The sequence below is a fragment of the Odocoileus virginianus genome, chromosome 13 (genome assembly GCF_023699985.2).
Source record: "Odocoileus virginianus isolate 20LAN1187 ecotype Illinois chromosome 13, Ovbor_1.2, whole genome shotgun sequence".
Taxonomy (NCBI): Eukaryota; Metazoa; Chordata; class Mammalia; order Artiodactyla; family Cervidae; genus Odocoileus; species Odocoileus virginianus.
Genome location: NC_069686.1, coordinates 15,819,971 through 15,846,421, shown reverse-complemented (window position 1 = coordinate 15,846,421; position 26,451 = coordinate 15,819,971). Strand labels below are relative to the sequence as shown.

The 26,451-nt window shown below is 45.2% G+C and overlaps 1 protein-coding gene across 1 annotated transcript; it reads right to left on the bottom strand.

The window, feature by feature from the left end:
• Positions 1–6,725: 6,725 nt before the first annotated feature.
• Positions 6,726–26,171, bottom strand: CHRNA1 (cholinergic receptor nicotinic alpha 1 subunit). The gene is made up of 9 exons (XM_020889100.2): positions 25,995–26,171; positions 20,820–20,965; positions 20,666–20,710; positions 19,521–19,630; positions 16,198–16,393; positions 13,441–13,678; positions 10,615–10,838; positions 9,010–9,249; positions 6,726–8,698 (listed from the first exon to the last, which is right to left on the bottom strand). The coding sequence occupies exons 1-9, from the start codon at positions 26,035–26,037 to the stop codon at positions 8,567–8,569; spliced, it is 1,374 nt and encodes a 457-aa protein (XP_020744759.1). The 5' UTR covers positions 26,038–26,171; the 3' UTR covers positions 6,726–8,566.
• Between the last annotated feature and the right edge of the window lie 280 nt (positions 26,172–26,451).

Below are 26,451 nucleotides of genomic sequence, written 5' to 3'. Positions count from 1 at the left end.
TCCTCTCCCAGCCTCAGTTTTCTCACGTGTCCAATGGGAACAAGGATAACAGTAACCTCCACCCCGAAGGATCAGATGAGGATTGAGGGGCTAGAAGAGGTAAGAGTGTTTTGTGGGCCATTAAGCTTCATGTCCACAAATAGGATCGACATTGAAGCCCGAAGCATCCCTCCTGTCACCAGCTGACCTCCCTGCCCTGCACCGGGTCTTGTGCCTCTTGTTGCCTTAGGCCAATGGGAGGGAGGCTGTCCCCCGCTTCCCCGAGGCCTGCCCTGGTCAGAGGAGTCCTGGCACTCCTGACCCCAGAGGGGACACTGACCCGATTGACCAAGGGCTCTGGCCTCCATCAGGGCCTCCTCCCAAGGCTTCCCGTATATTTAAAAAGCTCCCCCAAGTGCCAGCAGCTCCATGCTTTGGGGTGGAGAGAGGCTGGAGGTTACAGGCTCAGCTCTCTGCCTGGGTGTCTGAAATGGTGACTTGGGATGCCCCCGGCCACAGAGGGAGGGGCAGACCTTGAGTCAGCTCATCTCGGGCTCAGGGGGTAGGGTGAGCGCTGAATCTGTTGTGAGAGACGTCAGGGGTTGAGTTCAGTGAGCTCCCTCCACTCCTGGCTCCCCCTGGGGCTTCCTGGGAGGATTTCTTCTTTGCCCACAACCACTCATCCCCACAGGTCTCCTTGGTTAGTGCTCAATAGTGGGTTGAACAGTGGCCCCCAAAATCCTAACCTCTGCTACCTGTCGATGTCACATTCCTTAGAAATAGGATCTTTCAAGGCAAGCAGCTGTTTCATGACTCACTTAACGCATTGCAGTGGACCTGTTTACAGAGGATTTTCCCCTTTTCTGCATGATATGGCATTTCCAACCCACAGAGAACCCCTTTATTTGTAAATTGGAGGTGTGTGCTCTGCCTCATAGAGCTTAAATTCAGAAGTTTGTGCCTCACATCTGAAACAAAGGGAAATAACACACCCTGTTTAAAGGTACATAGATCCCCTCAAAGTGTTTGTTTTTAAACATATTTTCATGTAAAGAGTTCTGTTGAATGTCATGAATAGGCTGGGGAGGGGGAGGAATCTTCTAGAAACATGCATATGTTGTATACTAGCAGATGACATCTACAAAAGGTATTTGAAAGACACCTGAAACTTGTTTTTTTTTTTGTAGGTTAACTAGCAAATCTAATATTTTAGAAAGGTAATTCTTCTAAAGACAATTTTTGTACTCCAGACTATCTTGATTGTCAAGGTGTACAAACTATAATTTTAAAATTTATACCGTCACATGATTGTAAGTTTTAGTTAAGTTAGGAATCAGTGAAAAGCTATGTATGCTGGATATGGGTCAAAAATGATGATTATTTGCAAAAAAATTATAAAGAAATGGGAAGAAAAGATACTGCAAGACTCAGATACTGGTTGGAAATAATCTTTAAGTTACCTCAATCTCCCATTGTTTTCAGTTTCTCAAAAAGAATGAATGAAATTAAATACAGCAGAATATTAACCCATATAAAGAGGCTTCCCTGATGGCTCAATGGGTAAAGAATCTGCCTGCAGTGTAGGAGACACAGGAATTGTGAGTTCGATCCCTGGGTCAGGAGGAACCCTGGAGGAGGAAATGGCAACCCACTGCAGTATTCTTGCCTGGAAAATCCCAAGGACAGAGGAGCCTGGGGGGCGACGGTCCATGTGGTATCAAAGAGTTGGGTATGACTGAGTGAGCACAAAAATAAAGTGCGTCCGAATATTGTAACGTAAGAAAAAAAGAAATAGGATCTTTGCAGATGAAATTGAATTAAAGATCTTGTGATCAGATTGTATTTCAGACCCACCCTAAATTCAATGACAGGTGTTTTTTTTATAAGACACACAAAAGGAGACCACACCGGTGGGGCAGAGGAGACGGTCATTGAAGACAGAGGCAGAGACTGTAGTTATACTGCCCCAAGCCAGGGAACAACCAGGGTTGTGGCAGCCACTTCAAGCCAGGAGTGAGGTGTGGAGCCTGTCCTTCCTCCGGCATCCAGAGGGAACCAGCCTGTCAACACCTTGATTTTGGACTTCTGGCCTTGTCTTATTCAGCTCTGGCTGTCATAGCAAAGCACAACAGACTGGATGGCTTAAACAACAGCAATCAATCTCATCACGGTTCTGGAGACTGGAAGTCTGAGCCTCGTGTACTGGCCTGGCTGGGTTCTGGTGTGGGCCCTCCTCCTGGCTGGCAGGCTGCTGCCTTTTCACTGTGGCCAGCATATGGCAGAAAGAGTGACAGCCAGCACGCTCTCTGGTGACCCTCCTTAAAAGGGCACTAATCCCATTATGAGGGCCCCACTCTCAGGACCGCATCTAAGCCTGAACTCCACAAAGCCCCGTCTTCACATACCATCGCCTGGGGGGTAAGGGCTTCAACCTGAGAATTTTGAGGAGACACAAGGCAGGCCATAGCAGAACTCTGGAGCTGTAAGAAAATAGCTGTCTGTTATTTTAGGACACCCCAGTTTGTGATGACGACCTTTGGAGCCTGAGACAGCAGTCCTCCCAACTCTCCCAGTGCCCTTCCTCAGTGAGACCACCAATCCAAGAGAAGATTTAGGGGCTCAGTGGGGCCAAGGCAGGCCACGTGCTGGGGGACAGCTGAGGATGTGGGCAAGTGGTGTGACAGCAGCCTGGGCATCCTGGGTCCAGCTTCAGTGGCCCTGGGAGGATGGACACTGGGCGGCTGGGGGCTGTCATCGATGCGCCTGGCCTTTGGCTACATCATTGAGGGTGGGGGCCTGGCCATGCACTTGGTGGAGATTTATCAGCAGGAGCCCTTCCTGGGTTTCCTCCTAGGCTTGCGGCCTGGGCCTGCAGGAGGCACTGGGCCAAACAGCCCAACACCTGGCAGCCATCCTGGGGAGGCATCCAGGGTGCAGCGGTCCTAATAGCAGGGGCCACATTGCACGTGGTAGGGCATGGGGCCTCATGGTAGTGCCCATGGTTGGCCCTGGGGACGCTCCAGCGCCCGTCTGGTACTCAGAAGAGCCGCCCCACCAACCTCACTCAGAGAATGACCACACACTGACATCAAATGCCTCCTGTAGTCTTGTGCCTGGAACCTACCTGGAGAAGAAAAAGGAAAGGTGGGGGCTGTTGGAAACTGCAGCTCTAAGTTGAAAATTTTGAGGTCACACCCCCATCCATGTGCCTCCATCCTCGAAGATGGAGAGACAGTCCAGCTGCTCCCAGGAGGCCAAGCTGACCTCAGCAAACCAGCCCGATGGGGCTGGAGCCCCCTGCACTCGGCAGTGGAGACCTCAGCAGCTGACTTGGAAGAGATGGTCCTGAGGGCAAAGTTGGGCCCTGCTGCCCGCTTGTAGGCATCTACACAGGCCCCGTGCACAGCCCTGATCCTGCACACCTCCTCCTCGCCTGCTTCCTCCACTCAGGGAGCGTCTGGATCTGAGAAAAGGATGACAAACCCAGTTTCTGCAGTTCAGTTCAGTCACTCAGTCATGTTCAACTCTTTGAGACCCCATGGACTGCAGCACGCCAGGCCTCCCTGTTCATCACCAACTCCCAGAATTTACTCAAACTCATGTCCATCTAGTCGGTAATGCCATCCAACCATCTCATCCTCTGTCGTCCCCTTCTCCTCCTGCCTTCAATCTTGCCCAGCATCAGGGTCTTTTCCAGTGAGTCAGTTCTTCACATCAAGTGACCAAAGTAATGGTGTTTTAGCTTCAGCATCAGTCCTTCCAATGGATATTCAGGAGTGATTTCCTTTAGGATTGACTGGTTTGATCTCCTTGCACTCCAAGGGACCCTCAAGAGTCTCCTCCAACACCACAGTTCAAAAGCATCAATTCTTTGGCGCTCAGCTTTCTTTATGGTCCAACTCTCACATCCATACATGACTACTGGAAAAACCATAACTTTGACTAGACAGACTTTTGTTGACAAAGTAATGTCTCTGCTTTTTAATGTGCTATCTGGCTTGGTCATAGCTTTTCTTCCAATCCTTTTAATTTCATGGCTGCAGTCACCATCTGCAGTGATTTTGGAGCCCAAGAAAATAAAGTCTGTCATTGTTTCCACTGTCTCCCCATCTATTTGACATGAAGTGATGGGACCAGATGCCATGATCTTAGTTTTCTGAATGTTGAGCTTTAAGCCAGCTTTTTCACTCTCCTCTTTCACTTTCATCAAGAGGCTCCTCAGTTTCTCTTCGCTTTCTGCCATAAGGGTGGTGTCATCTGCATATCTGAGGTTACTGATATTTCTCCCAGCAATCTTGGTTCCAGCTTGTGCTTCATCCAGCCCAGCATTTCACATTATGTACTCTGTATATAAGTTAAATAAGCAGAGTGACAATATACAGCCTTGATGTACTCCTTTCCCAATTTGGAACCAGTCTGTTGTTCTATGTCCTGTTTTAACTCTTGCTTCTTGACCTTCATACAGATTTCTCAGGAGGCAGGTAAGGTGGTCTGGTATTCCCATTTCTTTAAGAATTTTCCACAATTTGTTGTGATCCACAACCAATGGTTTTTCCAGTATTCCTGTATGGATGTGAGAGTTGGACCATAATGTGGCATTGGAGGAGACTCTTGAGAGTCCCTTGGAGTGCAAGGAGACCAAACCAGTCAATCCTAAAGGAAATCACTCCTGAATATTCATTGGAAGGACTGATGCTGAAGTTGAAACCCCATTACTTTGACCACCTGATGCGAAGAACTGACTCACTGGAAAAGACCCTGATGCTGGGCAAAATTGAAGGCAGGAGGAGAAGGGAACGACAGAGGATGAGGTGGTTGGATGGCATCACCGACTCGATGGACATGAGTTTGAGTAAATTCTGGGAGTTGGTGATGGACAGGGAAGCCTGGCATGCTACAGTCCATGGGGTCTGCAAAGAGTTGGACATGACTGAGTGACTGAACTGACCTGACATAGTCAAAGGCTTTGGCATAGTCAATAAAGCAGAAGTAGGTGTTTTTCTGGAACTCTCTTGCTTTTTCGATGATCCAACGGATGTTGGGAATTTGATCTCTGGTTCCTCTGCCTTTTTTAAATCCAGCTTGAACATCTGAAAGTTCTTAGTACACACACTGTTTGTTGAAGCCTCACCTGGAGAATTTTGAGCATTACTTTGCTAGCGTGTGAGATGAGTGTAATTGTGCAGTAGTTTGAACATACTTTGGCATTGCCTTTCTTTGGGTTGGAATGAAAACTGACCTTTTCCAGTCCTGTGGTCACTGCTAAGTTTTCCAAATTTGCTGGCATATTGAGTAGCAGTGGGGAAGCCTCAGGGCGGGTGACTGTGTGATTCAAAAGGAAAGGTGGCAACCCGGGGGTGGTGTGCGTCGAGGAACACAGGCAGGTGTGAAGCAGGAGAAGAGATGTCATGTTGAGTGTTGAGACTGACCTTAGGCAGCAGTGTATGGAGAACTCAGGCAGCAGAGAGCAAGTGTCCACTCAGAGCCCCGTCAGCACAGACTTGGACTGGCTGATGAGAAGGACTCAGGCAGTAGTGGTTGAAAATTGAGGCAACGGGTGGAGGCAGACCTTAGACAGAGGTGGAGACAATGGTCGTAGTGATTGGCAGGCAGAGGTGGGGGCAGGTGATTTGGGGGAGCAAGAGATGAGGAATTCAGGTTGGGGGGGAGCTCAGTGGCTCTGCCCCTGAAGAACTGGAGCAGACCTAGAACTCAACAACAGCAGTGAGAGAAATGACCTTGAAAGTGGTGAATTGAGAACTAGGAACAGGGAAACTCAGGCTTCAAAGCAAGACCCAGTAGTTAGGGTGTGAGGGGAGACCTCTGGCCATGGGCAGGGAGGCCGCCTGAGCGCCTCTGCCCCGCCCGTCACCCCCAGAATGAACACATTGGCATTGTGGTCCACAGTGATTGGAGCCAAAACCAAATACCTCCCACCTCAGCCCGAAACTTCTCACCATCTGATTTAATTGTTCATACATTTTCCAATTTAATAAAATCACAGTTCTGACAACTAGAATAGAAAGGAAAAAACAATGTAGGGATTCAAAGTCTGAACAACTCCTCCTTCCATTTTCAGTCTATAACAGCCTCCCTACTCCCCATCCCCAAGAACACTTGTCTTGTTCCAGTCTGAGGATGCTCCTTATTTTCCCCAAAGTCACCCCTTTATCCAGACACACTCATCGATAAAGCCACACGGGGGCAGGCCAGGGCTGGGTGCTCACCTCTGGGGGGACAGATCCCAGAACTGTCTGTCTCCCCTCCCATTTCATCAGGAAATCAGCCCTTAATGAAGGGAAGTGAGTCCAAAGGTGAAAAGTCCTCAACTTGGTGACAGATTGATGGAACAGGTATTTAGGGGCTGATGGAGCTTCACACAGTGAAGCTTTATCGTACCTACTCGGGGCCTCCCTGCTGGCTTCCAGGCCAGAAGGTGAGCAGGGAACATGTTGGAAGGTCTCACTGTTGGAGGACAAATGGGCTATTTGATATAAAGGAAGCAGCATGAGAGCAGGAATTAAGAGAATTTGTCACTAATAGCTCTGTGACCTGAGGGAAGTCACTGATCAGGGAGACTCAGTTTCCTTGTCCTTAGAATGGACATGACTTTTAAGTTCCTTCTCTGAACCATGAGTGAATCCTGGGGGACTGCGATAAATTAGGCAAGCAGATTTAGGTACTGAATCTCTCTTCCTCTTTTTTAAATCTAATTGTTGTAAAATATACAGAACATGAAACTTACCAATTTTTTACTTTTTATTATGGTCAAATGCACATACAATTCACCACCTTAACCATTTTTAAACATTCAGTTCAGTGGCATCAAGTACATTCACAATGTTGTACACCCACCACAACTATCCACTTTCAGAACTTTTTCATCGTCTCAAACTGAAGCTCTACCTACTAAGCAATAACTCACCCCTCTCCCCAAACCCTAGTAATTGCTATTCTGTCTTCTATCTCTATGAATTTGACTGCTCTAGGTAATTTCCATAAGCAGAATCATATAATACTTGTCCTTTCAGATCTGGCTTATTTACTTAGCATAATGTTTTCAAGATTGATCCATATTATAGTATTTATAAAAACTTCATTCCTCCATACATTTGCTCTTATGCTGATGGACATGGGTGGTTTTTTATCTTTGGGCTATTATAAATAATTCTGCAGTGAATATTGGTATCCAAGGATCTGTTCAAGTCCCTGCTTCCAGTTCTTTTTGGGTGTATGCCTAGGAGTGGAGTGGGTGGATCATATGATGATTCTATGCCTAGTTTTTTGAGGAAATGCCAAACCGTTTTCCCTTTAGTTTACTCGTAAATGAGGTACTCAATCCTGCCATGGATGTGTCATGGGGAATGCCAAGGAGACAGAGATTGAAATCGCCTGAGTTCACAGGTCGTCTGGTGCTGCCATTCCCCACTCTCTGCTACTGATGTGGATCAGATGTGTTCTGGGGATGATGGTCTTTACTGAGCCCAGGGCTGTACATTTTCCAGTACTGGGGTGCACTGCCTGTGGCCAGTAGGTTGCTATAAAGAAAGGAAATAAATTTCCTCTCCTACTTGTGTGTCCAGAATTGTAGAAATGATGATATGGGCACACATTTGTGATTTCATTCATAGAACTAGAACCTCGAACAGGATTGGGATAAAGACTGGGGGAAAGGCAGGTGCTTTAATTGGGAAGGCAGGAAGATGGCTAATGCTAGGACTGAACCTCTCGAAAACACTGACCAGAGTCACAGAATGGCCCAGATGGAGCCAGGGCTGATCCAAAGAGCAAGTGAGCGATGAACCGGCCCAGCTCAGAGCTACTTTGAATCCACAAGATCTGGGTTCAAATGTCAGTTCTACTTGCTAGTTTGGATAATGAACTTAACTTCCCTCAAGTTCAGTTTTCTTATCTGTAAACTAGGGACATTTACAGAGTTATGAGGATAAAAAAGAAACATACATGTGATCCCATCCCACAGTGCCTGGCCCCACACTCCAATCAGGTTAGTTACTCTTTTCCCTCAAACCCCAAACATCAAACTCAGGTGCTGTGTTAGATTGGGAAGACATTCCCTCACCTCCAAATTCTAGAAACTTCAAAACTTGGGTTTTTGAGGCAGTTTGTATTTTGGTGGCCATTCTAGAATCTCCCTGTTGTCTTTCTATTGCTTTCCTTCTCTCCAAGTCAAATGCTTTATCTTTGGGGGACTGGCAGATGGGGCTTTTTTAGTAAGTACAAAACTGACTATTAAGCAAAGAATAGACTCTTTGCTTAAAATTTAAAAAAAAATTTTTTTTAACTAACAGAAAACCTCAGTTATCATAGGTAAAATTCTTCCAGATGCTGTTGGAAATGAATGCCTTTTGTAGCAATCCAGGTTCACTTACTGCAAAGGATTCACTCTCCAGGCAGCCACAGCAGGAGTGAAGGGAGAAGCAATGTGAACACACTTGGAGGCCATAACCTTATGTAAACATAAACCGTTGCCATGAATAATAAATACAGAAAATTAAATATCTGATAAGTGAGCATGTATCCAACTAGACAGATCTCCCTGGCGCGGAGGTTCAGCCCAGCTTTCCACTCATCCTTGCTGATTTAATTCAATGAGCCGACCTGCAAACACAGCCAGGGTTCCGATGATGCAGACGAGCATGAAGACTGCCAGGAGAATGTGGTCCATCACCATTGCAACATACTTCCATTCCTCAGCCGCCTGGGAGAGAGGAAAGTGTCAGAATGTCCTGAAGGTGATCGCGGCCTCGCAACATTCATGCTATCCGTCATCCAGGGGCCCTTTGACTGTGGATCCTCCCTCCACTGGCACTGTGATCTTTATTTTTAAAAGAGGTTATTCACAATGTGATGACTTGCTAAGATGACCTAGGGAGTCATCAGGCACATCTTACATCACTAACTGCCCCTTGAATGCCAACCTTCCCATCAAGCTAAACCCATCAGATGCTCTGTGCTTGAGCACAAGACCATTTAAACCCCAAGGTGCAGATCTCAAGTCACAAAGCTTACGTTATTGGACTCCTGGTCCGACTTCATGGTCTCTGCGATGTATTTGATGCCCTCAATGGCACTTTTCACCTCGGGGTGTTTGATCAGGGGAGAGTGGAAACCCATTGGTGGAGGCCCTGGCTTCCCAGAAATGTCAGAAATATCAATGTCTTCTGTAAAAATCTTTTTGTCTTGTTTTTCTCTGGATGGTCTTTTCATCGTGGAGAAGAACATGATATTTGGGATAGTGTCGATAAAAACCTAATACAAAAGAAGTCCAGGTATGGGAATTATTGTCAGCAGAGCAAGCATAAAACTATGATTTTGAGTAAGCAATGAGACCTTAGGCAAGTCATTCAGGTTCTCTAGGCCTCAGCCACTTTTGTCCCTAAAACAAAAGGACCATACTAGATTTTCTCAGATTCATCTGTGTCCTGTGGCCTGTCAAATGACTAAGGCTAATAGAGATGATCCTGTAATGCCAGCAGTTGGCCACTGGAGGGAGCCAGTGTGCAGCTATTGGACTCCTAAGAAACCACTGATGCTTAAGCTTCCAGACCCCCTATAAGCCCCTGCTTTCTTCAAAGCCCCTATTCTCATGACCAAAAGATTAAAGGGCCCCTCCTGCCAAAAACCAAAAAATTAAGTTCCAACCCCACAAAACAGCTAGACTGTTTTCTTCTGTTTCTTGTTCCTGAAGAAATACAACATAGGAATTTCTGCATTCATGCTCAGTCATGGTGACCAACTCTTTGTGACCCCATGGACTGCAGCACTCCAGGCTCCTCTGCCCATGAGATTCTCCAGGCAAGAATACTGGAGCGGGTTGCCATTTCCTCCTCCAGGGGATCTTCCTGGCCCAGGGATCAAACCCAAGTCTCCTGTATCTCCTGTACTGGCAAGCAGGTTCTTTACCTCTGCACCGCCTGGGAAGCCCTATAGATATTGCTAGGAGAATAGCAATAGGCTTAACAGCCTTTAGAGAAGCAGAGACTACTTATCCTCCCCAAAGAATGCATTGCAAGCAGTAGTTTCTCTGTCAGTTTATGACAAATCTTTTGCATTGTGCACAAAAGCCTGGACATTAGTGCCTGTGTGAATGTGTGTGAAAGAACTGATATACCTGAAATGTTAACACATTTTAAAATTCAGTAAAATAAATATATGAGAGCAAGTTCTTCATTAAAACTTAACTTTTTGACAACCTCTCATCAAACCCAGCCACCCCGCCCCCCGAGTCTCCAGCCCTAGTCTCAGCAGATGATTCCACCAGCAAAGAAATAATCAGTCTGTTCACATACAAACAGGTCAAGATTTCATGGTATTTGAATTAAAAGACAGTGATTTGTCTTTTCTAATCAAAGAGATTCTTAAAGGTTGACATTGAAGTGGGCTTCGTTAATTCTGGTTTTCTTATCTCCTTGGAGAGGCTACATGAGTTATTTATCTTCAGCCAGAGTCCAGAAAAATTCCTCCCGCAAAGCCCCTACAGCCCAAGAAAGCCTTTTTGTTTCTAAGTGCCTAGCAGGGTTACCTAGGACGCCACTGGCCAGATGGAAGGGGAGACTTGTGGATGCCCTGGAGGGAGCGGCTGCCCCGAGCAAAGCGTCCCAGTGCCTTACTCACCTTCCGCACCCACTCGGGCATGACGTGGGTGCTGGGGGAGCGGTGGTGCGTGTTGATGACGATGACGGTGATGATGATGGATGCGATGACGAATACCATGGTAAACAACATGTACTTCCCGATCAAGGGCACGGCGCTGGAGGTGGAAGGGATCAGCTCCACAATGACCAGAAGGAACACGGTCAAGGACAGCAAGACAGAGATGCTGAGGGTCATCTTCTCTCCTGGATGAAATGAAGAGGAGACAGACACAACCTGTTATGGGCTAAACTGCTCTCCCCGCCAAATCTATAGGGCTTCCTAGGTGGCTCAGCCGGTAAGGAATCTGCCTGCAATGTAGGAGACCTGTGTTTGATCCCTGGGTGGGAAGACCCCTGGAGGAGGGCATGGCAACCCACTCCAGTATTCTTGCCTGGAGAATCCCATGGACAGAGGAGCCAGGCAGGCTATAGTCCATGGGGTCACAAAGCATTGAACACAACTGACAGTAAACTTATTTGTTGAAGCCCCAAACCCCAGCACCTCAGGGACTGTATTTGGAAACAGGGCCTTTACAGAGGTAATTAAATTAAAATGAGGTGTTAGGGTGGGTCTTCATCCAATAGGACTGGTGACTGGTGTCTGTATCAGAAAAGATTAAGACACAGACAGAAAAGGCCATGTGAGGGCACAGGGAGAAGACAGTCATCTGCCAGCCAAGAAGAGAGGGTTCAGAGCAAACCAATCCTGCTGACACCTTGACCTTGATTTCCAGCCCCCAGAACTATGAGAAAATAAATTTCTGTTGTTTAAGCCACCAGCCTGGGATCCTTGCTAGGCAGCCCTAGCAAATGAACACACCAGTGAAACCCAAGGGTGAGGGAGGAATGTGACTGGCCTGTTCTCAAAGCCTCACACTGGGGAGTTTTTTCCTGCAGTATTTCCTGTGAGACCCTGGCACCTTAACTCTGCTGACAATGGCAAGTGGCTGGTGTTTCCATCAGCTGCTGCCAAGCAGGAAATGCTACTTCATCTCATGCCCCAGAATTCTATTTCTCGGTGGAATCCAGGGAAACCAGAGAGGTTCTGGGTGGCAAGTGAGAACCCAGATGGCAGTTTTCCTGTCTGCAGCAGAACATCTTAAACCTCACAAAACTGAATCACAGCCTGGCCTACTTGTTACTCAGCAGATGGATGTGTAAGTCAGAAGTACATGTATCTTTCTCACTGTGGAAGCAAGCTGCAAGACCAATGCTGAAAAAGGACAAAATCAATGATTTCACACCACCCAGTTTCTCATCTAAGGGGATGACTTGTTTTGTGTGTGTGTGTGTTTTGATATTTTTGTTTTTGTTTTCATGTTAAGGGCCAAGGGATTCCCTCTCCCCTGAATCTTTTCCCCAGGCCCTTCAATTTCAGGGCAGACAATTCCCGGCTGGTGTCTTGCCTGGACAAGTAAACAAGAAAGCCAGGGAGTGAATGACACTGGAATAGTTTTGCGGGGATTGATCAGCTCAGAGGCAGTAAAGAGCCTTTGGAAGGGACTTTCCTTGGGCTGGTCTTGCTGTTTGTGTCCTGGGAAACCCTCATGTGGCCCTGCTTTCCAGTGTGGAACTTTGCCCATTCTGGATGCTTTCAGATGTTAGTGATATACCCAGGATCCAGAGTGGAGGCAAACAAGAAGTTGTCAATTTCTGGTGGATAGGAAAGTCTTCAAAAGTAAAAAAGGAAACAGAATTATAAATGTAAAATATGGATCAAAGTACATCAAATTTCTCGATTAGTGATAATAGTAGCTAACACTTATCAAACTGTCTCACTGCTCTAGATGCTTGTCTAGCATAAATCGTCTAATATCGATAGAAACTTTGTTTAGTTTCCATAGTGTCCCGCCTAGAGTTTTCTCTCTTCACTTTGAGAAACTTCATTTGATTAGAAAGTTGAAAAAATATTTGTGACCTTTTGTTTAAGAACAAATACAATCCCTTAGAACATACATTCTGTAGGGGCAAATTCTGCCTTATTCTTTACCTTATTCCTGTCTTGCAACAGTTGTTTAAAAGGTATATGATGAGTGAGTGAATGTGTAAGCTTTTTTTTTTTTTCTTCCTTATTGGAAAGTTGGATTTAGACTTTTGTGGGAGTTTTTCTGTGGCATTTTGATACAGTTGTTTTCTGGCATAAGTTTGAGGACTATCTTACTATCTTTTTTTTCTACTTGTCTGCCTTACATTGTTTGAGAGCAATGACTTGCTGGCAGACATGTGTGTTTCCTTTCCCCCTTTTCTCTAGAATGTTGGTGTCTGGTGAAATTATGTCACAGATGTGATTACTCAGTAGGAGACCCAGGCTGATACAGGAGACAGAATTGCCACTTGGGAAGTATTGTCTTATGTGTAAAGATACTGCCATCTGGAGAAGAGATACATAAAAGCTATTTTCAAGCAGCAAGCACTAGATAAAAGAGGCAAGACCTGGGTTAGTCATAGAGAGCAAGTGACTTCAGGCGGGAAGGGGCCCTGGGAGTGTCTGTGATCCATGCCTTGCCCAACATGTTTCAGGGCACACAGCAGGTATTCAACAAATAGGTGCCGGTGGTTATTCGCTTAACCAGAGCGGTGTGTGGGCATCTTCAGGGCACATCCGGCTCTCTGCCCGCCCTGCTGTCTGCCCCAGTGGCCTTCACCCCTACACATGGCCACTCAGGGCACGCATCCTTCCAGGGCTGCTGCTTTGGGTCTGTCTGCCTGTATTTGTTTATCAGCCATGGTTGTTTTCGGCTTCCCCTAAAATAGCAGCGCAAGATCCATCCGCTGCAGCAGCCGCCGCCATGGCAACCGCACCCACCTGAGTCCGTGGGCAGGTAGAACACCAGGCCGGTTAAGAAGGAGAAGAGCAGGCAGGGGATGATGACGTTGACGATGAAGTAGAGGGGCAGGCGCTGCATGACAAAGTGGTAGGTGATGTCCAGGTAGGGGGTGGAGGGGCAGCAGGCGTAGAACACCCAGTGCTTCCAGCCCCGGGACTCCTTGATCACCCATTCTCCACTCTCCATGAAGTTGCTCAGGTCTGGCTGGTCGCTTTCCTGAGAAGACGGAATGAAACTTTGAAATCCCAGCCTTGTCACCATGAGGAGGGGCAGGGTTTCCTAATCAGCTGTGACAAAGCAACAGATTCCAGTGCTGTCACATACCTAGGAGGGAATCTTGTGTATGTTCCTCTCCTATAAAAGGAGGGGGTTGGGGGCTTTCTTGGTAGTCCGGCAGATGGGACTTCACCCTCCAATGCAGCGGGTGTGGGGATGATTCCTGGTTGGGGAGCTGGAGTCCCACATGCTGCTCTGCCAGGGAACCAAAACATTACAGAGGTGATATTGTACCAAATTCAACAAGGACTTTGAAAATGGTCTACATCCCAAAAAATTCTTTAAAAAAATAAAAAATAAGTGGGTTGGGACTGTTGGGAATTTTTCCATGTTGACTATATATTCAAGTCACCTGGGAACTTTAAGAATTGCAAGGAGAAAAAAAAAAAAAAAGAATTGCAAGGAGAGACAAGAAAGCTTTCCTCGGTGATCAGTGCAAAGAAATAGAGGAAAACAATAGAATTGGAAAGACTAGAGATCTCTTCAAGAAAATTAGAGATACCAAGGGAACATTTGATGCAAAGATGGGCTCAATAAAGGACAGCAATGGTATGGACCTAACAGAAGCAGAAGATATTAAGAAGAGGTGGCAAGAATACACAGAAGAACTATACAGAAAAAGATCTTCACAACCCAGGTAATCACGATGGTGTGATCACTCACCTAGAGCCAGACATCCTGGAATGTGAAGTCAAGTGGGCCTTAGGAAGCATCGCTATGAGCAAAGCTAGTGGGGGTGATGGAATTCCAGTTGGGCTATTTCAAATCCTAAAAGATGATGCTGTGAAAGTGCTGCACTCAATATGTCAGCAAATTTGGAAAACTCAGTAGTGCCCACAGGACTGGAAAAAGGTCAGTTTTCATTCCAATCCCTAAGAAAGGCAATGCCAAAGACTGCTCTAACTACTGCACAATTGCTCTCATCTCACATGCCAGCAAAGTAATGCTCAAAATTCTCCAAGCCAGGCTTCAACAATACATGAACTGTGAACTTCCAGATGTTCAAGCTGGTTTTAGAAAAGGCAGGGGAACTAGTGATCAAATTGCCAACATCTGCTGGGTCATCAAAAAAGCAAGAGTTCCAGAAAAACATCTATTTCTGCTTTATTGACTACACCAAAGCCTTTGACTGTGTGGATCATAATAAACTGTGGAAAATTCTTCAAGAGATGGGAATACCAGATCACCTGATCTGCCTCTTGAGAAATCTGTATGCAGGTCAGGAAGCGACAGTTAGAATTGGACATGGAACAACAGAATGGTTCCAAATAGAAAAAGGAGTATGTCAAGGCTGTATATTGTCACCCTGCTTATTTAACTTATATGCAGAGTACATCATGAGAAATGTTGGGCTGGATGAAGCACAAACTGGAATCAAGATAGCCAGGAGAAATATCGATAACCTCAGATATGCAGATGATACCACCCTTATGGCAGAAAGTGAAGAGGAACTAAAAAGCCTCTTGATGAAAGTGAAAGAGGAGAGTGAAAAAGTTGGCTTAAAGCTTAACATTCAGAAAACAAAGATCATGGCTTCCAGTCCCATCACTTCATGGCAAATAGATGGGGAAACAGTGGAAACAGTGGCTGACTTTATTTTTTAGGGCTCCAAAATCACTGCAGATGGTGACTGCAGCCATGAAATAAAAAGACCCTTACTCCTTGGAAGAAAAGTTATGACCAACCTAGACAGCATGTTAAAAAGCAGAGACACTTTGCCAAAAATGGTCCATCTAGTCAAGGTTATGATTTTTCCAGTAGTCATGTATGGATGTGAGAGTTGGACTATAAAGAAAGCTGAACGCTGAAGAATTGATGCTTTTGAACTGTGGTGTTGGAGAAGACTCTTGAGAGTTTCTTGGACTGCAAGGAGATCCAATCAGTCCATCCTAAAGGAAATCACTCCCGAATGTTCATTGGAAGGACTGACGCTGAAGTTGAAACTCCAGTACTTTGGCCACCTGATGCGAAGAGCTGACTTATTTGAAAAGACCCTGATGCTGGGAAAGATTGAAGGCGGGAGGAGAAGGGGATGACAGAGGATGAGATGGTTGGATGGCATCACCGACTCAATGGACATGAGTTTGAGTAAACTCCAGGAGTTGGTGATAGACAGGGAGGCCTGGCGTGTTGCAGTCTATGGGGTCACAAAGAGTCGGACACGACTCAGCAACTGAACTGAACTGGGAGCTTTAAAACATATTGATGCCCTAGCTCCACCCTAGGCTGATTCGATCAGATTTATTGGGCTTGAGCCTGGGCATAGGAAATTATGTAAGCCCCAGATGGTTCTCTTATGTAGCATGTCAAGAACTTGTCAAGCAATTGAAAAGCAGGAAAGTAGATGATCCCCAAAGAGCTAATGGATGCAGTGAGCCTGCGATAATGGAGAGGCAGAGTTGAAGACCTAAATCTTGCTTTCCCTGCATCCAAACTCCTCCCAAGGGGTCGCCACCTACCGGGTTGATGGCCACCACGGAGCCATCATAGGTCCACGTGCCCAGCTTCATGCTGCAGTTCTGTTCATCAAAGGGAAAGTGGGTGACGATGATCTCGCAGTAGCTTTTAAAGATGGCGGGAGGTGTCCACGTGATGTGGCCAGTGTAGTCCAGGAGCACTTTGGTGAACTTGACGATGGCAAAGTCACCATCTGCACTACAATTGGGATAAAAGAAGAACAGGGCTCCAAGTGACAGATGAACCTTCAGTTCTGCTTGGGGATGTTAACAGGAGACAGCTGTTAATTATTCAGGTGCTAATTATAGAAGCTTTCTTTTGAGCAGCATCACTTTTTATCTATGGCAGTGTTTTCCAAAGTTGCCTGATAATAAGGATCACTGGGGTGTTTAAAATATAGATTCCTGAACCTATCAAATAATATAAGTGAATGCATATACAAAACAGACTCACAGATATAGAAAGCAAACTTACGATCAACAAAGGGGAGGGGGAGGGATAAATTAGGAGTATGGGGTTAACAGATAAAAACTACTATACTTAAAATAGATAAGCAACAAGGATTTACTGTGTAATACAGGGAACTATATCCAATATCTTATAATAACCCATAATGGAATTTATCTGCAAAAACTCCAGGTCACTATGCTGTACACTAGAAACCAACACATTAACTATACTTCAATTTAAAAAAATTAAATATAGATTCCTGAGCACTGAATCTAAGCACTGAATCAGGATATTTGGGGATGAACCTGAGAATCTATAGTTTTAAACCACTAACTGGTAACACAGATCCACTGCATTCCAGATTTTTTCTTCCCAGTCCTCAGTAGTATTTGTAATGTTGAAAAAGTGAAAAGCGAAAGTGTTACTTGCTCCGTCGTTTGCAATTCTTTGCGACCCATGGACTGTAGCCCGCCAGGCTCCTCTGTCTATGGGATTCCTCAGGCAAGAATACTGGAGTGGGTAGCCATTTCCTCCTCCAGGAGATCTTCCCAACCCAGGGATCGAACCCAGGTCTCCTGCACTGCAGGCAGTTTCTTTATTGTCTGAGCCATCAAGGAAGCCCCACTCTCCATCTGTGCCCTCTCTGATATACTTTAAAAATTAGTTGGGGGCGCTTCTCTGGTGGCTCAGTGGTAAAGAATCCACCTGCTGATGCAGGAGACACAGTTTCGATTTCTGATCTGGAAAGATCCCGCAGTAACTAAGTCTGTGCGTCACGGGTCCTGAGCTTGTGCTCTAAGCCGCTGAGCCCACATGCCCCAGCTACTGAGTCCGCTGCGCCCTCGAGCCTGGGCTGTGCAGCGGAGAAGCCACTGCAATGAGAAGCCCGTGCACCACAGCTGGAGAGTAGCCCCCCTCTCCTCAACTAGAGAAGCAGCCCTCGCAGCAGCAAAGAGCAGAATAATTAATTTTAAAAAAGTTTTTTAAGCTAATTGGGGGAAAAAATCCAGGAATTTCAAATAAAAATATGGCTAGTGGCTCATTACTGTGATAAGCAGGTTAAAGAGGATTTTATTACCTTTGAAAGAACTATTTAGACTCCAGTGGAGTAGGATCACAAACTCAGATGCCTCTAGGCCTGGCAAGTGAGGAAGGAGGAAGAGGTGAGCATCACAAAGGAAGAGCCCCTCACTCTGGTGAGGAAGTGTATCTGCATGGAAGTGAAGGCTCCGTGTTGCCTGATGTTTAATCCTTCCTTGGAAGCTGGAAATCAAGATTTCTAATCTAAAGTTTTCATATTTTTGAATGTTGGAATTTTCTAGAGAGTCTCAAGGGCTTTCCAAGGTGGCAGTAGTGGTAGAGAACCTGCCTGCCATTGTAGGAAACGTGAAAGACATGAGTTTGGCCTGGGTGGGGAAGATCCCTGCAGAAGGAGATGGCAGCCCACTCCAGTATTCTTGCCTGGTGAATTCCATGGACAGAGGAGCCTGGCAGGCTGCAGTCCTTGGGATCACAAGACTGAAGCGGCTGAGCATGCATGCAGAGGGGCTAAAAATTCAGGTTTTGATGTATTTTCCTATTTTCAAATGTTGGCAATAATTTCTCATTTGAAAAAGCAGCATGGTGAATACTGAAAAATAAGAAACTCCCCCTGCAGGTCTACTCAGCCCCCAAATGGCCTGTCCCCTAGGGCCTTGGCAGAGAGCAGGATAGTATAATTAGGGGCTGAAAGGTGGGTGGGGTCTGCCTGGCGCCCCAGGAACATATGGGATATGTCATGCCTCACTTTACAAATCAAGAAATTTTCTTCCCATTGATTTTTCCTTGGGACTGAGAAGAGGCTCCGTCCAGAAAACTATGCAGATTTAGACCCTCCCAACAGAGCTGAGGGGGAGGATGGTCCACATTTCTCCTTCCAAGCAGGTGAAACGGGATTCTCTCCCCTGTGAGAGTGTTTCTGACTGAGCTGATCTAAAGGACCAGAGGGTTTTAATTGCTTCCCTTAGATTCTAAGTGAAAAATAAACTTAACTCTGAGAGATAGACACTGCTTCCTTATCAGCACACCTGTCCCAAAGTTTACGCAAAATGATGGGATACTTTGGCTCAAGCTTGAATCCCAGGTCTGATTGGAAAATATGCAATAAAATATGAAAGTTGGGGAGGGTCACCTTAAAGGGTATCATGTCTGCTAACTAGCCCTGGCCATCTTCCCTGGAGAGTCTGCTAGTACGCACAGCCTGCTTGCCCCAGACGCGTGCTGCAGACTGTCAGGCCACAAATCCTCTACACCAGTGTTGAATGCTGCTGCCTGGAAGGATGCTGTTTGCAACGAACATTCCCTGACAAATGAAGGGCGTATGATAATGAACGTGTCATTAAAGCAGAGTGTCTTGAATCACATTATAATTTCACAACGTGCAGTCTGTCACAGAGCCCAGCGGATGGGCTACACAGGCATCCCGGGCCATCAGCAGCACGCGGCGTCCTGGGATGCCATGAGGAGGTGATGAATAACAACCCCGGGAGGTTCAGACCTATTGGTCAGAAGGACATTTAATTCCAAGGAACTCAATTATAGGACGTTTGGGTTCCTTGGATAGTTGCCACATACCCTTCAGGAGTTCTCAGGGATTAAATGTCCCCCACCCCACCGCCCTGATTCAATTTGGCTCTGATAATTGTTTCTATTCATAACATGAGACACCATATGGCACCCCTAGCATGTCAACTTGGCTCTCGGTTTTTAAGGGTTATTTAATGTGAACAGTGGTGAAACGCCTACCGAGAGTGGCAGCCCTTCCGTTAGGGCACTTGGACTCCCCCCGCACCCCCACCTCGAGTGTCTGCCTTCTCATCCTGGCTGTTTTGCTCACTTGTTATACAGAACGATGTCTGGACGCCAGATCTTTTCTGAGGGAATGTGAATTTTTTTCACGCCACCATAGTCATCTGGATTCCATTTTAAGTTGTAATCCACCCATTGCTGGAAATGAAGACATTTTTAGTCAATGAAAAACAATGAAAAAATCTGGGGTTATCAAGCACTCTGATGGGCGTGGTAATTCAGGTATGGACAGAAATTGTGCTCCAGTAAGAAGGGTTTGATTCAGAGTTTAGCTTTCACTTTGGTAAGAAGTAAAAGCAAATACAGAGCACTGAGTACATGCTGGCACAGTTATAAGCATTTCAACCCATATTCATCATTTAGTCCTCACAATGTTCTCATGAGATAGGAGTGATTATTGACCCCATTTTACAGATGAGAAAACAAAGGTCGACCCAAGTCATGCCACCAAGTACATTGCCCACCTTAGCAAAGGAGAATGACCCTATTGTGAACGTTTTCCTCAAGCAAGCAACCTCACTTTTTGAAAAGTGCTATATTTTTTATGCATTATAAAAGTTACATATTCCCAATGCAGTAAATTTGGATAACACCATGTTGAACTGTCTACCCCAAATTAATACAAAGTTCTAACCCCCTGTACCTCAGAAAGCGACCTCATTTGAAGATAGGGTGTTTATAGAGGTAATTAAGTTAAAGTGAGCTCATTAAGGTGGGCCCTAATCCAATATGACTGGTGTCTGTATAAGAAGGGGACATTGAAGAAGATGTATATTCAGAAAGAAAGTCATGTGAACATGAAGACAGCCAATTCTAAGCAAAGGAGAGAGGCCCGGAACAGGTTCTCCCTCACGACCTTAGAAGGAACCAGTTCTACCAACACCTTAATGTTGGGCTTTTGGCCTCAGAAACTGTGATAGAGCAAGTTTCAATTGTTTAAGTTGTCTAGGTTGTGACTTTGTTCCAGCAGATCTAACAAACTAATACACACAGTAAAAGCACAAAGTAAAAATAATAATAGCAATGAACACAAAACATGATCCCAGTACCCCCAAATATCTGCTTTCAATATTTTGGTACATATCCCTGTTACCCAAATTGATTTCCTGTGGGCCCATGTTAAATTTCAGAGTGAATAAGAACAACATGAACACACTTATCTAGCTGCATTACCTGTTTCAGACGAACATTGGTTGTCACGATCTGATTTACTTCATCCTGAAAAAAAGATAAGGCCCGCCTTTAGGGGGACAAGTGGGGAGTTGGAGCGGATGCTCCGGACTAGGTGATATGGGTGCTGTGGGCACTGGGAACTCTCTTGTCTCACCACGTTGATGAGCTGTATCAGCTGCAGGCCCACCGTGACCTCCACGACATTGCGGTGGTCTTCCACGGGCCGTACCACACTGTTGTAGCCTTCAAAGAGCTTTGCCACCAGACGGGTCTCATGTTTGGAGCCCAGGACGAGGCCAGCTGAGATGGCAAAGGACACAGTCACTGTGAGAGTCCACTCCCACACTCCACACACACTGACGTGAGTATATCTATCTATCTGAATCACTGTGCTGCATGCCTGAAACTAACACAGTATCATAAATCAACTATACTTCAATTAAAACAACAAAAAAGCAAACAAAAAATGTGCACGTGAATGTTCATGGCAGCAATGTTTTAACAGCTATATGGTGAAAATAACACAAATGTCTATCAACAATAAATGAATAAACAAATTGTGGTATATCCACTTGTTAGAACGTTATTCAGCCATGAAAAGGAATGAAATTCTGATAGAGGCTGTAACATGAATGATCCTTGAAAACATTATGCTAAGTGAAAGAAGTCAAACACAACAAGACATGTATTGTGTGGTTCTATTTATATGAAATATCCAAAAATAAAAAAAAGAGAAATATCCAGTGTAGGTAAATCCATAGAACAGAGTCGATTAGTAGTTACCAGGGACTGTAGGGACAGGAAAAGAGGAGTAACTGCTAATGGGCCCAGGATGTCCTTCTAGGTGATGAAAGTTATGGAATTAGATAGTGGTGATGGTTGCCTAACATTGTGAATATACCTAATGCTACTGGATTGTGTACTTTATTTTATTTTGATTGTGTACTTTAAAATGGTAATTTTATGTAATGTCTATTTTACCATGGTAAACTTTACATACATATTTATGTATTTTTACCATAATTTTAAAAATAAAAAAAATATTATCTATGTCCCAATTAAGTTGCTAAGAGAGAAAATCACATATTCTGTTGACCTGGATTTGGGTCTCCTATTTGGAGCATATTTAATTCCAAGGAATCTTTACTGCGTTTTCCTTCAGGATGAAGGGCAGTATCATGCGGTATTCTCAGAGCCCACAGCCTTCATGTGTCCGTGACACGGTCTTCACTGGCGAGCAGGCAGAGACCTTCTCGCCTGAGGTTCCGAGCGGTGGACTGACTTGTCTGTGGCCACACGAGGAGAGCAGAGCTCAGGTTAGAGCGCGTCACTCTGCTCTGTGCTCCTGAACTCACTTTAATATTATGAGCGTGCTGTGGGCTGTCCTGGAAATTGTACAACTACATGTGCTGCTATTCCTATGAGAAAACGTGTTCCAAATTCCAAGCGCCTTATGAAGGATCCCTGTAACTCAAGCCCTGGTGGTTTGGGGATTGCCTGTTCAGGGCTGGGAGAGGAAGTAGACACACAATCCATCTGCCCGGATTCATGTAACCAGATCTCCCCTTTCCGCAGGTTATTGCTGAAACCACACCTTTTCCCTGGGCCAAGACAACTTTTAAATGAAATGAGTGAAACACTTTCCCTTTCCCCGCAGTTGTGTTTATATTAACTGATCACCTCTAAGGCAGGTTATTATTATTTTTTATTATTTTTCTGCTTGGATCCTAAGTTTGGAAGGGTTTGTCAACAAAACAATTATTAAGTAAAAATAGTCCCCTTTTCTATTTCTATTGATCAACAAAAATAATCACATATCCAACTTGTTTTGGGTCGGATACTCCTGTACATGCCTTATATGTAGTAAAATTTTCAGTCCTCATAACAATAATAGTATATACTGTCATTGTCCTCAATTTACAGATGGGGAAATTGAGGCCCAGATTTCATCAATGGTGGAGCCAGGATTCACACCCTGAGTCTATACTCTCATCTCATCCAGAACTTTAGATCAACTTGAAATGACTAATGCTGTATAATGAGCTGAAACATTTTCATCCTCCCCAAAATATGTTTTAATTAGCCTGTCGAGCTTTATTAAAGGTCCTATATTCATGTTACGTTATTGAATCCTTATAAAATTCTATGAGGATTTTACTCATACTCATATGAGGATTTTTACTCCTACTTTACAGATGGGAAAACTGAGGTTGGAATAGCAGAGGCACATGTGTATGGCTCCCAGCTAGCTACAAGTGGGATTCTAAGTGGGGACAGTCAGACACAAGGACCTGTATACTGCACCACTTCCCTAAAGGCAAGCGTATTGTGTCCATTCAATGTTTTGAAACTTTCAGCGTTGCTAAAATATCTTCATTATGACCTTCCTGGACTCTGTGTGTGGAACTCCCAGCTAGCTTACCTTTTCATTTCTAGTTTCTCAAAATGTCTGAACCCAAAGGGTTCACGCAGAGCTTTCACACGGCATCTCCCCCAGACCGCTGGCATTGGAGACCCCTTAGAGCTGCATATTGTCCAAAGATGGAGCTTTGCAGTGGCCCCTTGGGACACAGAAATCCTCTGTCTTCTATGCTTTGTCTATCCCTGGCCCCACCCAGCCCACAGTGGGGGCAGGGGGAGCTGCTGGCATGGATCACTTCGAGCCTTGGCCACTGGGTTTCAGGTTATTGCTTTGATGTTATCTTGGGCTGCTTATTTTTAAGTGACAGTTTATGCCAGTTTGACAGGAAGAACATACTAGAAGGCAGCAGAGAGAGCAGATGATCAGCATTATGTGGCAGGAAAATACGCAGGCAGACCCTAAGGTCAACTAGGGAGAAGGGAGGACTGGGGAGCCAGGCCCGGGTGGCATTCCAGGGGTACCACTCCCTCCTTTGTGCCCTTGCCAAGGACAAGGGTCCCTGTGCCTTCCACCACGAGTTTCTAAGGAATTCCTGCGGAGGTCTCCATTTCTTATACCACATTCACTGGTATTCTGTTCTTTTTTTCATCCTCAAAGCAGGGCAGAGTATCACTCAAAATTTTATCACATAAAACTTAAAGGACTTGAACTCAGAATTCTAGGTTTTGTTCCCAATTCCAGTGTGGTCTGGAGAATTGGACAATTTCTTCACAGATTCAATAAATCACAATAAATACTTTCTTTGGAAGGCAGGTATAAATTGACAAACACAGATAAACCACATAAATACTGTCAAAGTTTCCTTTTTCAGCAAAATCATGTTGGTCATTCTTATTCAGATGGTGGCAACACTAATTCATTCATATATTTGTCCAACATTTGCTGCATGCAAAGCATTGTTTGAAGAGCTTTGAGGTTTTCAGACATGAATCTGACACAGATCCTGTCTTCCTACTCTTATGGACTTCGACATTTGTCATTTACATAAATAACTGTGAACAAGTTGGAAAGCAATATGCCATAAGGAAGGTGGCAATGAAGTGCTTGAGATTCCTGAGCTGGAAGAGAGGAAAGGTTGTAATGAAAGTGCTATATAAATAGAACAGAGATCATTATGTGTTAAGCTAATACCGGAAAAAAGTGTCACTGATATAAATGAGAATTTTGCTCCCAAGGGATTGAATCAAAGTAGGGGAACCGGCCACAGTTTCAAAGTGCTCTTTTGTATTATACTGGTCCAATCTGTATTTTTATTTGGGCGACAGCTTGCTGGGTTGGGCAAAAGGAATTCTGTCCTGTTCTTCCCAGGTGGCTCAGAGGTAAAGAATCTACTTGCAAAGCAGGAAACACGGGTTTGATCCCTCAGTTGGGAAGATCCCATGGAGAAGGAAATGACAACCCACTCCAGTATTCTTGCCTGGGAAACCCCATGGACAGAGGAGCCTGGTAGGCTACAGTCCACAGGGTCACAAGGAGTTGGACATGACTGAGTGACTAAACAAAACCAAATAGTCACCCTGGGTCATTCTTATCTTGACTGGTGCTGTGTCTCTTGCTACCTTTCCAATTTCAGGCTATATTTTCTGACTGTGCACATAAAAAATGGAGTCTGATCACATTCCAAAGTTTACACATCAAGGGACTTTGGGATGGTCCCAAAGTCAGCGTGGGATGATCAGTTTGTGTCTCTTAGCTTCAGTTTCCTTATAATAAAAAAAGAGCTGTTGGATTGCCTCACCTTGCCCTAAATTTCCATGAATCATCCATGGGAACTGACATCAGCAAACTCTAGGTTTGATCTACATACACATCACATACTTTAAAAAAAAAAGTTAAACATGAATTTCTGGAGGTTATCAGTGTCCTAAGAGATCTCTTAAAGATTTTTAAGTGTAAATATATCACTTAAGAATTTCCATTGAGTGTGGTGTTTGCAAACACACACACACCCCTCACCAGCAGGCCAGCTTTGGTTGGATTGAGTCCAAATCCCACAGGATATAATTTACCAGAGTTTAGGCTATTTCCTTCAACTCTGCTATTGAAAAACACTAATAACAAAACTCTTCACCTCTTTTGCCCAGAAGACCTGTGTTTGTCAGAGCAATCATGCAGAAGGGAAATCACAGCATGTCAGTTTCTCAGTTGGGATGATATCACCAGTAAACTTTTATATGAAACAATCAGCCAACATCTATTTCCCTCAACCGGAAGTTTGGGATTCAGGATAGCGTTTCAGTGGCTGTGTTGTGACACAGTCCGGAGTTGAATGCAGGTCAAGGGCTGTGCAAGATTTTTATGGGTTCAATTCAAACCCAAACCCACATAGGGTAAGGTCCTTTAAAAAAAAAAAGGCAGGAATGCATTCATATGATTTTTTTTTTAACTTCAGGAGTTTGAAAGATTACAAAATAGTTCCTCTCTCATGGAGAGTTTAGTTGTGGTTATGAATAAGTTTCTCCCTCCAGCACATGGAGCTGTCAATCAATCCTCTTCATTTTCAGAATTCTCCTAGAGCCATAAAAGGACTAGTTAACTGTATTACTTATGGTCATAAGTCACCCTGCTAAGTCCCTATAGTTGTTCAAATATGATAGTTACTTTGGGATGGTAGAAGAGGTGCTGAATCCCATCATCCAGGTGACCCAGATGCAGACATTGATGGAGGGAGAGAATGGCAGGTTTACTTTGTAGCTTCTGATCGGGCAGCTCCTATTTTCGTTGGATAACCCAAGCAAAAAGTCTTTAGCCGCAAACACAATCAAGCCAACATCAGTGAGAAACTGACAGAGCAGCCTGGGACTGGTGAAGCCCTGTCGTTCTGTATTCCCATCAAAGAAGCAAGACCCTGGTTTGGGGGCTTCTAGAGCCTCAGCCTCACAGGAGAGCCCCCGCCCCGGCACTTACCTGAGCAGAGTCCGAGGAGCAGGAGGAGTGGCCGCGGCTCCATGGGCTGGTGGCGGGCTGGCGGCCTGTGCGGCTCGCTGGCGCTCTCTGGATGGACACTCGGCTGCTGGAGGGTTTGGAAAGTGAGCTGGCTGAGCCGGGCTTTTGTTTCACACCACCTGTTCGTGGCGGTGACAGCTGGGCTGCCCAGAGTTATCGAGCCCAGGGCCGAGGGCGTTAACGTTACTACAGGGTGTGCGTTTTACACGACTGCTGGGTCTTTGACAAGTTGGGTGTGTACTGCGCTGTGTTTTAAATGCACCATGAGTCTGGTCTTAATGAAAAAAATAAAAGTTTCCCTATTGGATAATTTATTTTGCATGATGAACAACCCCCTCTCTTTAGTACAAATCAGAACCTCATCTGTGCGGGTTGATCTGATCAGGACGACTTGATCTGAGCAGATAGTCAGCTGTGT